This window comes from Crotalus tigris, unplaced genomic scaffold (assembly GCF_016545835.1).
Source record: "Crotalus tigris isolate CLP2741 ecotype Arizona unplaced genomic scaffold, ASM1654583v1 scf7180000022970.308977840:1548163, whole genome shotgun sequence".
In the NCBI taxonomy this organism is placed as follows: Eukaryota; Metazoa; Chordata; class Lepidosauria; order Squamata; family Viperidae; genus Crotalus; species Crotalus tigris.
Window position 1 is genome coordinate 947,443 of NW_024099557.1, and position 14,740 is coordinate 962,182.

The following is a 14,740-nucleotide window of genomic DNA, read 5'->3' on the forward strand; positions in this document are numbered from 1 at the left end:
TCTCAAGGTCTTCATGATGATTAAGGGGCTGGAGGCTAAAACATATAAAGAACAGTTGCTTGAATTGGGTATGTCTAGTTTAATGAAGAGAAGGACGAGGGGGGACGTGATAGCCGTGTTCCTGTATCTCAGGGGCTGCCCCAAAGAAGAGGGAGTCAAGCTATTCTCCAAAGCGCCTGAAGGCAGGACAAGAAGCAACGGATGGAAACTAACCAAGAAGAGAAGCAACCTAGAACTAAGGAGAAATTTCCTGACAGTTAGAACAATTAACCAGTGGAACCACCTGCCTCCAGAAGCGGTGAATGCTCTAACATTGGAGGTTTTTAAGAAGAGACTGGACAGCCATTTGTCCGAAATGGGATAGGGTTTCCTGCCTGAGCAGGGGGTTGGACTAGAAGACCTCCAAGGTCCCCCTTCCAACTCTGTTATTCTGTCATACAGAAGCTGGAAGAAGAAATTAACGGCTGATTGACATCAGACATAACCTACATCAGACATACACAATGATTTAGATCAGGGCTGTCAAACTGCCAGCCCACAGGCCAGAGGCGTCACCAGGAAACTGCGCCCACCTCATTGCCGGCAATGGGGAAAGATCTCCGATACGTTGCACAACGTGTACAAGTTTGACACGTCTGATTTAGATGCTCTAAATCAGGGGTGTCAAACTCACAACGTCACATGATGTGTTGTGACATATAGTGACTTTTTTTCCCCCCATTGCCGGCAATGGGGTGGGCACGGTTTTGCTATGTTGCATCCAGCCCGTGGGCCGGCAGTTTGAAACCCCTGGTCTAAATCTAAAACAAAGCACGGTTTTCCTATTATAGTCAACCCTCTCCATCTTAATCACACTCCTGGTTTGGATGACGTCTTAAGAGTTAAGTGTAATATGGCTCAGTGAGGTGTTCAAGTCCTCCCTTAATTAATTCTTTATTAATTCTTGCCCTTGAATCCACCTGGATATTGGGGTTGACGGGCTTTGTTCTGCTTAGACTTCCAACCACGTCTTTTGTTAATCCAGCGGGCCTCTTCTTCAAATTAAGGGTTTAGATTAATCTGGGGACCTAGGTTTAAAAACTCTGCTCAGGGGTGAAATTGATCCATGTGTAACCTTTACCTTTAATCTACCCCCTTTTCTTTCTATTTCTTTTCCTTTTCAATGAATTACCAGTAGTGGTATTACCAATATGGATTTTATTACAATATGAATATCTGGAGATTTCTAATTAAGATTGTATAAGAAACCTAGTCCTATACTTCAATAATTAATTAATGAGGTAAAATTAATTAACGAGAGAGCCAGTGGTTAGACTGCAGGATTGCGGGCTGACTCTGCCCACTGCCGGGAGTTCGATCCTGACCCGCTCAAGGTTGACTCAGCCTTCCGTCCTTCCGAGGTCGGTAAAACGAGGACCCAGATTGTTGGGGGCTATAGGCTGACTCTGTAAACCAGGGGTCTCCAACCACTGGGGACAAATGGTTAAGTGCACATGTGGGGGGGGGGGCAAGCTCACACATGAAGCTCTACTCATGTAAGCAGAGGGCACTTGCGTGAATGGAGCTATGCAAGAGAGCTCACGCGCCCTCCGCTTGCGTGCGAATCTCCATTTGTGTGAGTAGAGGGTGCGTGTGCCTACCACTCACACCCCCCACAAATACCATGCCAGGCCGCTAGGCTGCCAAGCTAGAAAGCTTGGGGACCACTGCAGTAAACCACTTAGAGAGGGCTGTAAAGCACTATGAAGCGATATATAAGTCTAAGTGCTATTGGTATTGTTATAAGGGATTTAAATTTGGAGATACCTGCAAACACTTTGTACATTTACTGGTACTTTATTCTATCCCAGGGGTGGGCAACCTTGACTCTTTTATGACTTGTGGACTTCAACTCCCAGAATTCCTGAGGCAGCATGGGGGAACTATGGCCCCTTCATGACTTGCGGACTTCAACTCCCAGAATTCCTGAGGCAGCATGGGAGAACTTTGGCCCCTTCATGACTTGTGAACTTCCACTCCCAGAATTCCTGAGGCAGCATGGGGTAAATTTTGGGCCCTTCATGACTTGCGAACTTCAACTCCCAAAATTCCTGAGCCAGCATGGGGGAAACTTTGGCCCCTTCATGACGTTGAACTCCACGAGTCATAAAAGAGCCAAGGTTGCCTACTCTGTTCTATCCCTACTAAGTCTCTTTACATATTTTTTTATTTCTTTTATGAATCTATTTATTGCTTCTTTAAGTGTTGTAATAAATACACTTAGGACCACAACTGAGCCCAAATTTTTGGTTGCTAAGCACGGCAATGGATTAAGTGAATTTTGCCCCATTTTATGACCTTTCTCGTCAAAGAGGTAGTGAATTACTGCCGTTGTTAAGGTAATAACACGGTTTTTAAGTGAATCTGACTTCCCCCACTGACCTTGCTGGTCAGAAGGTTGCAAAAGGGGATCACGTGACCCCCCCCGGGGATACCGCAACTGTCGTAAACACCTGCCAGTTGTCAAAAAGTCTGACTTTCGATCGTGTGACCATGGGGATGCTGCAACGGTCATAAGTGTGAAAAACGGTCACGTCGGGGTTTTTTTTTAAATGCCGTTGTAACTTTGAAAGGTCACTAAATGAATGATCGTAAGTCGAGGACTACCTGTTCTCCTCAAGGGCACCAGCTTTGAAAAGGTGAGCTTGGGAAATCTGGAGGGGGATTTTCCAATGGGGCTAGAGAGCCTCTGCCAAACAAGAGAAAGACAGAAAGGTGGAAAAAAGAGAAAGACAGAATGGTCTTATGTCTCACCTCGAATGACCTTCACATTGAACCGGAGTCGCCGCAGGGCTTCCTCTGCGTTGAAGTTACATTTCACCAATTCGTAGAGGGCCTGTGGGAGAAATAATAATAATAATAAAGTAATAACAACTACAACAACAACAACAGTTGGAAGGGACACTGGAGGTCTTCTAGTCCAGGGGTGGGCAACCTTGGCTCTTTTATGACTCATGGACTTCAACTCCCAGAATTCCTGAGCCAGCATGGCTCAGCTTGGAAACCTCTCCCTTTCTCCTCAGCATAGCTGGCTCAGGGATTCTGGGAGTTGGAGTCCACGAGTCATAAAAGAGCCAAAGTTTCCCTCATGCTGGCTCAGGAATTCTGGGAGTTGTGGTCCACAAGTCATAAAAGAGCCAAGGTTGCCTACTCCTGTTCTAGTCCAACCTCCTGCTCAGGCATGAAACCCTATACCATTTCTGACAAATGGCTGTCCAGTCTCTTCTTAAAAACTTCCAGTGTTGGAGCATTCACCGCTTCTGGAGGCAGGTGGTTCCACTGGTTAATTGTTCTCACTGTCAGGAAGTTTCTCCTTAGTTCTAGGTTGCTTCTCTCCTTGGTTAGTTTCCACCCGTTGCTTCTTGTCCTGCCTTCAGGTGCTTTGGAAAATAGCTTGATTCCCTCTTCTTTATGGCAGCCCCTGAGATATTGGAATACTGCTATCATGTCACCTCTCATCCTTTTCTTCATTAGACTAGACACAATCATTAAACTAGATACAATTGCACAGGGATGCCTATGATTAGAAAATCAGCTCTGGCTATGGGGAGAAAGAAAGAGGCTACTGAGAAACAGGAATCAGAGCAGGGAAGGGGATGGAAAGAAGAAGCACAGCCTTGTCATTGTCATCGCGCACAAAAGGTATCGAATAGCAAGGGCTAAGGAGGGACGCAGCTCAACTGCAGCATCCCTAATTGGCATTATAAAGAAACATCTGCAAGGAAACAATCAAGCTCGGAGAGCAACAAAGACCCAACAGTCCTCCTCCTTTCCACAACTCCCACTCCCTTCTAGCACTGATGATGTTACCTAGTTGGGTAATGAAATGTCTCCAAGAAAACAAGCAAGCTCGGAGAGCACCCAGGACCCCACAGTCCTCCTCCTTCTCCTCTCCACAAACCCCTCTCCCTTCTAGCACTGATGATGTTACCTAGTTGGGTCATAAAACGTCTGCAAGGAAGCAAGCAAGCTCAGAGAGCACCCAGGACCCCACAGTCGTCGTCTTCCTCCTCCTCCTCCTCCTCCTCCTCCTCCTCCTCCTCCTCCTCCTCCTCCTCCTCCTCTCCCTTCTAGCACTGACAATGTTATCTAGTTGGGTCATGAAATGTCTGCAAGAAAACAACCAAGCTCAGAGAGCATCAAGGACCCCACAATCCTCCTCCTTCTCCTTTCCACAACCCCCACTTCCTTCTAGCACTGATGATGTTACCTAGTTGGGTAATGAAACATATGCAAGAAAACAACCAAACTCAGAGAGCACCACGGACCCCACAGTCCTCCTCCTCCTCCTCTACTCCACTCTCTAATAGACCTGGTGATGTTACCTAGTTGGGTCATGAGACGTCTGCAAGGAACCAACCAAGCTCAGGGAGCACCAAGGACGCCACAGTCCTCCTCCTTCTCCTTCCTGCAAACCCCCACTCCCTTCGAGCACTGATGATGTTACTTACTTTGGGTATCGAAACATCTGCAAGGAAACAACCAAGCTCAGAGAGCACCAAGGACCCCTCAATTGACATAGTGACACTTGATGCTAAAGACCCTGACATCTCCAGGTAGGGCTTGGAAATAGCCTTCTCTCCAAGGGCATATTTGAAGCTCAGGGTTGAACTGTGGAGTCCTTGGTGCTCTCTGAGCTGGTTGTCTTCCCCCCCCCCATTACCTAACCAGGGAACATCTTTCCCAATCCAGCATCTACCAACTGCAGCAGGTAAAGCTTTGTCTGATCTGGGCAAGCCTCTTGCACAAATAGAAGTTAAGAGTCACCGAAATGGCTGAAAAACCTTCGAGCGCCAAAGAACGGAGGCCTTTGAACTCTGGGGCTGGAGAAGACTCCTGCGAGTCCCCTGGACTGCAAGGCGATCCAACCGGTCAGTCCTAGAGGAGATCAACCCCGACTGCTCTTTAGAAGGCCAGATCCTGAAGTTGAAACTCAAGTCCTTTGGCCACCTAACAAGAAGGAAGGACTCACTGGAGAAGAGCCTGATGCTGGGAAAGATTGAGGGCAAGAGAAGAAGGGGACGACAGAGAATGAGGTGGCTGAATGGAGTCACTGAAGCAGAAGGCTTGAGCTTCAATGGACTCCAGAAGATGGCAGAGGACAGGAAGGCCTGGAGGAAGGTTGTCCATGGGGACACGACTTCACAACTAACAACAACAGCAACAACAATCTACCTTTTTGTTGCCCTAGTTATCCTTCTCTGCTGAGGGGAGATTTGAGGCTGCCTCAGAATTTTTACATTAACTCATTCATTAGCCTTCCTCATAATAAGCACTTCCCTTGCAGCAAAATGTGGAGACTCTAGAAAGAGTGCAGAGAAGAGCAACAAAGATGATTAGGGGACTTGAGGCTAAAACATATAAGGAACGGCTGCTGGAATTGGGTATGTCTAGTTTAACGAAGAGAAGGACGAGGGGGGACAGGATAGCAGTCTTCCAGTATCTCAGGGGCTGCCCCAAAGAAGAGGGAGTCAAGCTATTCTTCAAAGCACCTAAAGGCAGGACAAGAAGCAACGGGTGGAAACTAATCAAGGAGAGAAGCAACCTAGAACTAAGGAGAAACTTCCTGACAGTGAGAACAATTAACCGGTGGAACAACCTGCCTCCAGAAGCGGTGAATGCTCCAACACTGGAAGTTTTTAAGAAGAGACAGGACAGCCATTTGTCCAAAATGGTACAGGGTTTCCTGCCTGAGCAGGGGGTTGGACTAGATGACCTCCAAGATCCCTTCCAACTTTATCATCACCATCATCATCATCATCATCCCAATATCTCAGGGGCTGCCCCAAAGAAGAGGGAGTCAAGCTATTTTCCAAAGCGCCTGAAGGCAGGACAAGAAGCAATGGGTGGAAACTAATCAAGGAGAGAAGCAACCTAGAACTAAGGAGAAACTTCCTGACAGTTAGAACAATTAACCAGTGGAACAACCTGCCTCCAGAAGCGGTGAATGCTCCAACACTGGAAGTTTTTAAGAAGAGACTGGACAGCCATTTGTTTGAAATGGTATAGAGTTTCCTGCCTGAGCAGGGGGTTGGACTAAATGACCTCCAAGGTCCCTTCCAACTTTACTACTACTACTACTACTACTAATCCCAGTGGTAATGGGGGAGCATTAGCCCCGTAGCACTCACTTGTTCGTTATCCTTCACCATCTCTCCTTCCGGAAACCTGGCGTTGGAGACTTCGTCCCATCTCCTCCTGGTGGCTCGGAAGAGGAATTCCTCCACTTCCTTCTCCGGGAGGATATTTGGGTCCCACAACAACTGGTCATCATTTTCATAGACTAGATGAAAAAAAGAGTGAGTGAGTGAGTGACGTAGAGACAGAGAGAGAGACTGAACCCAGAGTTTAGTGTAGTGGTTAAGGTCCTGGCCTGGGAACCAGGAGGTTGTGGGTTCTAATCCCACTTTAAGCATGAAAACCGGGTGGGTGATGTCAGGCCAATCTCACAAGATGTAGTGAGTTCTAGTTCCACCATAGGCATGAAAGCTGGCTGGGTGATTTTGGATCAATTACCAGGAGACTATGAATTCTAATCCTGCCTTAGGTATGAATGCTGGCTGGGTGGCTTTGGGCCAATCATCAGGAGATGGTGAGGTCTAGTCCCGCCTTAGGCATGAAAGCCGGCTGGGTGACTTTGGGCCAATCACCAGGAGATGGTGAGTTCTAGTCCCGCCTTAGGTATGAAAGCTAGCTGGGTGACTTTGGGGCAGTCATTCTCTCTTACAGAACTGTTGTGGGGAAAACAGGAGGAGGAAGGATTATTAGGTATGTTTGCTGCCTTGAGTTACTCACAAGGTGAAAAAGGAAGGATAAATATCAAATAAACAAACAAACAAACAAACAAACAAGCGAACAATTTCTACATTCCGACAACAAGGAATCTAGGACAGGGCTTTTTAACCTTTCCACCCATTGTACCACTTTTGGGATATGGCAATATCCGAGTACCACCAGTCGCCTAGCAAGGAGTCAAAAACTTGATGACCAAAAAAGAAAAAAAAAAAAAGGAAAAAAGTGATAAAACTACAGGTAGTCCTCGACTTACAACAGTTCGCTTAGTGACTGTTTGAAGTTACAATGGCACTGAAAAAAGTGCCCCCCAAGGCACAGCCGAGCAAGACACCTGCCTGCCCACCCGGTGGCGCTCTTCCTCCTGTCCGAGGTTTCCATTGTTGTGAGAATTTCTGTTGAGGATTGGCAGCGGGGTTGGGGTGGGAGGGTGTTTGGTTTTTATTCCCCACGTCTGCTGGGTGGTTGCAGCAGGTTTTGGTCACTTCACATGACCCTGGGACACTGTGACCGCCATAAATATGAATCAGTTACCAAGCATCTGAATGTAAATCACAAGACCCTGGAGAGGCTGCAACATTCCAGCTGATCGGTGCTTCTTCTAGGTTCAGCAGAAGTGCCAGGATCAGTGCTGCTTTCCAGTTGATTGGCGCTTTTTCAGGGCTGAGCAGAAGCACCAGGATCAGTGCCGAGCTCCAGCTGGAGCCTGGCGCTGATCCTGGCACTTCCACTGAGCCCTGACAGCCCTGCAGCTCCAGCCGTCTCTCGCTCAGGCTTGTGCGGTGCTGCCACCGGTTCAGCTCATTCTCCTCCCCCGCTACCCCTTTTCTAGGATGGTCGCGTACCACCTGCCAGGTGCCAATGTACCGCAGGTGGTACCCGTACCATTGGTTGAAAAGCCCTGATCTAGGACTCAAGCAAACTGAGTCCTAGAACCCGGTTGCACACACAGCACAACTGTGTGACAAATGTTGTGCGAAAACTTTAACTCTGATGCGAGAACCTCAAACGAAAAACCCCAGTAGGTTTGGCGAGAAGAAGACAAAGCGTTCAAGCAACGAGGCTTGTTTTTTTTAATTGTTTGCCAAACACTTTTTTTTTCACACACACACCCCCCCAGTGGCTATTTCTTTCCTTTTCTAAAACTCCCAAATCCTCAGCTGGTATTGTCCAAGGACAGCCGATTTGCACGGCAACTGGACCTGAGGGTTAACTTCTAGGACAGTCATGGCAAACCTTTTAGAGACCGAGTGCCCAAACTGCAACCCAAAACCCACGTCTGTATAGTCGGGTGCCAAGTGGGCGTGGCCCATTGGGTGGGCATGGCCCATTGGCTGGGCGTGGCTGCGGTGCTAAGGGCAGACTGGGTGGGACTAAAAGGTTCAATCAATCAATTCCAACTTTGCGAGATCTTTTTTTTCCCGTGAGAAGTTGAAATTGATTGATTGATTGAACCTTTTTTTTTTTTTTTTGCACATGGCGGCGGAGGCCTAAAGCGAAAAGGTTTTATAAAACCCAGCTGAAGGCCTAGGACTGGGACGACGGCGCACATGCCCACAGAGAGGGCTCTGCGTGCCGCCTGTGGCACGCGTGCCATAGGTTCGCCACCACGGTTCTAGGAAGAGAGATCAAAGACACACATACAGCACTGCCAAAGGCTAAAACGACAAGGATCCACACGAGGGAAGTTGCTCACCTTTTTCGCCCTGCCTGTTCAAGTTCAAGAGAGGGACAACGGCCTGGTACTGAGCTCCCACCATGATCTCCTGATGGGAGGAAAGGAAAATGGGTAAACAGGATAAGCGGAAGAACGAACTTCTTTGAGGGGGGAGCTGCTAAATTCCGTCTGCAAAAGGGATAAATTTTTGCCTTAACTGAAATCTCTGCCTAAGAAGCTTCAATGCTGCAGGTAGTCATCAACTTACGACCAGAGTTGAGTCCCAAATTTCTGTTGCTAAGCAAGGTGATTGTTAAATGAGGTGGTGATAAAAGCGTCAGATACTACAGCACTAGGGGGGGGGTGTAGAAACACGCCAAATGGACCAAGGAAGCTAATAAACTGCAGGTAGCCCTCGACTTGTAGTTGAAGCCTGCTTATGATGATGATAATCATCATCATCATCATCATCAGCATCCTGGGTAAGGACTTGATAGGTAGACAAAATGCCAAATCTAGTCTGAACATCTGGCTGACTGTGTGATGATCCTCAATAATAATAATAATAATAATGATAATAATAAAGTTGGAAGGATTCTTGGAGGTAATAATAATAATAAAGTTGTGGGAGTTGAAGTCCACCAGTCATAAAAGGGCCAAGTCTGAAGACCCCTGCTCTAAAGGTATAAACCAGTAGTTCCACCGGATGTAGAGCTGGTCTATAACAGGGGTGGGGAACCTTGGCTCTTTTATGACTCGTGGACTTCAACTCCCAGAATTCCTGAGCCAGCACAGCTCAGCTTGGAAACCTCTTCCTTTCCCCTCAGCATGGCTGGCTCAGGAATTCTGGAAGTTGAAGTCCACGCGTCATAAAAGGGCCAAGTTTTAAGAACCCTGCTCTTAATCTTCGTCCTAGGATAGGGGTAGGCAACCTTGGCTCTTTTATGACTCGTGGACTTCAATTCCCAGAATTCCTCAGCTTGGAAACCTCTCCCTTTCCCCTGAGCGTGGCTGGCTGAGGAATTCTGGGAGTTGAAGTCCACGAGTCATAAAAGGGCCCAGTTTGAAAAACTCTGAGCTTGAACTTTAAATCTTCTGCGGCCGTCTTGAGCCAGAAGAGCAGAATTTGCTGGGCATCTGTGCTAATGAGGGATGACAATTATGGGATGCTAAAGCCTTACCTTCTTGCAGTCATTGGGCGTGATGGAATCTTCTTCGGAGTCTTCAGCTGAGAAGGAAGCACAAGGAGAGGAGCAAGGTGCCTTGTCTCCATCGGCCACAAAATTAGCTTGGAGGGAAAAAAAAAAAATACAAGGTAACCATCACTCTTTCCGCTTTGAGAAAAAATGTTTTTCTGGGGGCCTTGGCGGTCTATGAGTTGGTTGCTTTTTTTTTTGGGCAGACTTTTCATGACTCGACTAGATAACCTCTTCGATGCTGGATGAGAGTGGGGATTGCTGGGAGCATGTGAGCTGAGAACAAATCCTACAGCCTTACCGTGCTGATGATATGACCTAGTTGGGTTATGAAACGTCTGCAAAAAAAAAAAAAAAGCTACTCAGCTCAGAGACCCCGAAGGACCTCACAGTTCAACCCTGAGCTACCAACAGTTTTCTTCTAAAATTGGTTCTGTCAATAATAAAGCAGAGAACAAGCCAAGGACATTGAACAGCTGTTCTAAAGCAGATAAGGACAATTTGGAGTCAAACTGAATAATTATTTTGTCTAGAAATGAAAATATCGACTCTCTTCAGGTAGATATTTTCTTTGTTTTTTTATCTTGTTTTTAGTCTGTTTTTAATTTGATGTTTCTTCCAATTCTTTTACCAGTGATTCTGTAATGGTTCTACAGCTATTCTTACAGCTATAGCTAACTACTGTATATTTGTGTACAGTTTTTATGTGGGGACTAAATCGGGTGGTTTCTAACACACACACACAAAATGGGTGGTTTCTAACACACACACACAAAATTGTAAGCAGCTGTAGTATTTTCAGCTATGCCCTATGTGGACATAGAACATACATAGAATATAGAATATTCTATATATAGAAATATGTTGAATAAACATTATAAAAAGACGGATGACGAAGTAAATGTCCAAAGCATTCACCGTTTTGCTTTTACAAAAAACAGTATGCACCCCTCTTTTAAAGCTTCAACCCCAAATTTGCAAATTGTACTTTGGGATTACAATTCCTGACAATCCCATCTGGCATACTGGCTGGATATTCCTTGACAAAATGGTCCAACAGTCATTCAGGAAAGATGAGAAAACCAGCTGTATTATCTCCCCCCCCCAATATTTTATTAATTTTTTTATAGTCACAAATCCTTAATATTTTATCAGCAACATATTGTCTGGGTTCCAATGTTTAGTTTACTAATACATGTTAAACTCCTTTCTCTCTACCTTGTTTTTCTAGCCATTGATAAAATATATCCCGTGTTCTAAAGCAGTGGTTCTCGACCTTTCTAATGCCGCGACCCCATAATACAGTTCCCCATGTTGTGGTGACCCCCAACCACTTATACATCACCGGGTGCCAGGGGCGTGGCCAAAGAAAAGGGGGAAAAAATGGCAGACAGCCTTGTTTGGCGACCCCCGGGAAATGGTCGTTCGACCCCAAATGGGGTCCCGACCCACAGGTTGAGAACCACTGTTCTAAAGTAATCTGAGTCTTCTTTCTCTTTCATTTTTAGGATCAGTCTGTCCATTTCTGCACAATCTAAAATTTTCTTAATTATCTCTTCTTCCGCTGGTAATTCTTCATCCTTCCAACTTTGAGCAAATACAGTTCTCGCTGCAATTAATACATGTAAAATTAAATATACACATTCCTTCTCATAATTTCCTACAATTTATACCTAACAAAAATAATTCTGGTTTAAAATCTGTGTGTCTTTTAGTCATTTTTCTCTAACCATATATGTATTCTTGACCAAAATCTTTTTGGCTTTAGGGCATGCCCACCGAAGATGATAGTTATGTGCCTGGTTTTTGTCTACATTTCCAACAACTGCTAGACGTATTTTTAAACATTTTCACTAACCTCACAGGTGTATTATCTTTCAGTGCAGTTTCTCTTAAGTGTTCTGCATCTGGATGACGTTCTTTCCATGATGTGTCATCCATTAAACATCTGTAGGAGCATTTGATTTGAAGCCTGCATATTACTGGCCTTTTCTCTTAAAATACAGGTAAGTCCTCAACTTACAACCATTCATTTAGTGACCATTCAAAGTTACAACGGTGCTGAAAAAAGGGACTGATGACCGTTTTTCACAGTTAGAACCATTGCAGCATTCCCGTGGTCTCAGGATCAAAATTCAACTGCTTGACAAATGGCTCCTACTTATGACGGTCGCAGTCTCCCGGGGACAAGTGATCCCCCTTTTGCGACCTTCTGACAAGCAAACCTGGCTTCCCCCGTTGATTTTGCTTGTTGGAAGCTAGCTCGGATGTTTGCCAAGGGGGGAATTGCACAACCTCCGGACAGGGCAACTGTGATAAATATGGATAAATATGGATAGGAAGCGAAACGTCTTCAAGGAAAAGCAACGGAAGTCCAGTTGCCTCTTGAAAAAGCACCTTAAAGGGAGTGTTGGGTTTTCACTCTTGCATTTTGTATTACTTGTGTTATTTGTTAACTGTCCAGGGTTTGTGTTATATAACGTATAAAATTTTCAAGTTTAAAAAAAAAAATCACAGCTGAAAGAAAAAAAGTAAAAAAGTGGTGGATGGATTTGTTTTCTTGGGCTGAGGTAGAAAGGAAACGGGAGGCCTGCTGGAGCAGGAGAGGTGATTAATCCCAGGAAAGAAGGAAGTGGCCAATTTAGGTAAGATCATGAAGGGTAAGGATATTTCTATGACAACCAGTATCAGAAGAGTTAAAGCGATGGTCTTCTTAGGAGTAACGCTTGGCCGCGAAAGCTGGACATTAAGAAAGAATTAGAGGAAGGAGACAGGCACCTCTGAGTTATGGATCTGGAGATGGTTACTAAGTTACCGTGGACTTCAGGAAGAGTCAATCAATTGGGGCAAGAGGAAATAAAGGCGACCCTGAGGTGATTATTAGCAAGCAATATTTTGGACATGTGATGCGAACAGACCACCAAAAAAAAAAAAAAAGAGTTGGAAGGGGCCTTGGAGGTCTTCTAGTCCAACCCCCTACTTAGGGAGGAAGCCATACACCAGGGGTAGGCAACCTTGGTCTTTTATGGACTTCAACTCCCAGAATTCCTGAGCCAGCCACGCTGAGGGGAAAGGGAGAGGTTTCCAAGCTGAGCCATGCCGGCTCAGGAATTCTGGGAGTTGAAGTCCACAAGTCATAAAAGAGCCAAGGTTCCCCACCCCTTCTATAGACCAACTCTACATTCGGTGGAACTACTGGTTTGTACTTTTAGAGCAGGGGTCTTGTTCAAACTGGGCCCTTTTATGACGTGTGGACTTCAACTCCCAGAATTCCTGAGCCAGCCACGCTGAGGGGAAAGGGAGAGGTTTCCATGCTGAGCCATACTGGCTCAGGAATTCTGGGAGTTGAAGTCCACGAGTCATAAAAGATCCAAGGCTGCCTACCCCTGCCCTACACCATTTCGGACAAATGGCTGTCCAGTTTCTTCTTGAAAACCCCCAATGTTGGAACATTCACCGCTTCTGGAGGCAGGTCGTTCCACTGGTTAATTATTCTACCAATTTCTCTTTAGTTCTAGGTTGCTTCTCTCCTTGATTAGTTTCTATCCCTTGTCCTGTCTTCAGGTGCTTTGGAGAATAGCTTGACTCCCTCCTCTTTGTGGCAACCCCTGAGATATTGGAACCCTGCTATTATGTCACCCCTAGTTCTTCTCTTCATTAAACTAGTCATTACACCCACAGCTTCTGGAGGCAGGTTGTTCCACTGATTAATTGTTCTGTCAGGAAATTTCTCCTCAGTTCTAGGTTGCTTCTCTCCTTGATTAGTTTCCATCCGTTCCTTTTTGTCTTGCCTTCAGGGGCTTTGGAGAATAGGTTGACACCCCCCCCCCCTCTTTGTGGCAGCTCCTTAGATATTGGATGGACTGGAAAATTACAGCTGTGATTAGCAAGCTTGAATGAAGGAGAAAGAAGGGCAAGTCAATAAATAAAATGGGTGAAGATCAGAGATGTCTCTGGAAGCTCTTCAGAAGAATTGTGGATCATCACTGGAGACAGGGAAAGATGGAGATCGCTGTCCATTAACATTGCCAAGAGTTGAGCCTGAGTTGAAGATGCCTAGTTAATTTATTGTATTTATCTAAATCTATCACCATTAGATTGTTATTTTTATTGATTTATTGATTTATAAAACTGCCCATTCCAACTATATGTTGCTGGGCAGCTTATAATATTAGAATAAGCATATGTACATGTATAGGGGTGTTATTTTTATTATGATTTATTAAATTTATTTGCTGCCCATCTGATTACAAGAGGACTGTGGGCGGCTGGCGGCATAAAACATATACATGTATGTTTGGAGAGGCAGTCCTCGCTTAATAACTGGTCACTTAGAAACCATTTGAAATTACAACAGACACCCCCCCACCCCCCCGAATTTACAATCTGTTTTTGAACTTCTGATGGCCCCTGCAGTCGCGTGTTCACATTTTGGGTGCTCTGCACCGGTTTGCATTTATAAATATTTGCAGCATCCTGCAGCCACATGACTATGTTTTTTTTTTATGGGTTTTGCTCCTTCTAGTTTCTGAGGGGGGGGGGAATGCCCATGGGAGGTGGGGAAAACAGGTGGGCTTAATGACTGCGGCATTTGCTTAATGACCGCTGTTAAAATAGTTGTAAAAACAGGCACGGTCACATGGTGATCCACTTAACGACCACTATGACATGATTGTCATTCTGTGCTCAGGTATAGTGGTACATCAAGGACAAACTAGTTTGGTCTAGTGAGAGAAAGTGGGAGACCATGAATCCTAGTCCCGCCTTGGGCAAGAAAACTGATTGGATGACTTTGGATCAACCACTGGGAGACTAGGAGTTCTAGCCTTAGGCCTGAAAGCTAGCTGGGTGATCTTGGGCCAGTCTCTCACTCACTCTCAGCCCAACTCACCTCACAGGATTGTGGTTGTGGGGAAAATAGGAAGCTTAGTGAGGTGTGTGAATCCAATGTCTGTCTTGAATCCGGCCTTTGTGTGTTCAAAGGAGCTCCTGCTCCACCTGTGTTCTGGAGATGACACCCCACCCCCCACAAATACTGACTGGGTTCTCTTGTTCT

The 14,740-nt window shown here is 45.7% G+C and overlaps 1 protein-coding gene across 1 annotated transcript in view; it reads right to left on the bottom strand.

Annotated features, from left to right (window-relative positions):
* The window catches only part of MIER2 (MIER family member 2), a 63,847-nt gene that overhangs the window by 12,977 nt on the left and 36,130 nt on the right, over nucleotides 1-14,740 (bottom strand). Inside the window, exons 6-9 of the mRNA XM_039319314.1 lie at nucleotides 9,670-9,776; nucleotides 8,528-8,597; nucleotides 6,171-6,322; nucleotides 2,794-2,875 (exon numbers count right to left, since the gene is read on the bottom strand). Of these exons, the coding sequence (XP_039175248.1) occupies nucleotides 2,794-2,875; nucleotides 6,171-6,322; nucleotides 8,528-8,597; nucleotides 9,670-9,776 (411 nt within the window). The remainder of the gene's footprint in view (nucleotides 1-2,793; nucleotides 2,876-6,170; nucleotides 6,323-8,527; nucleotides 8,598-9,669; nucleotides 9,777-14,740) is intronic.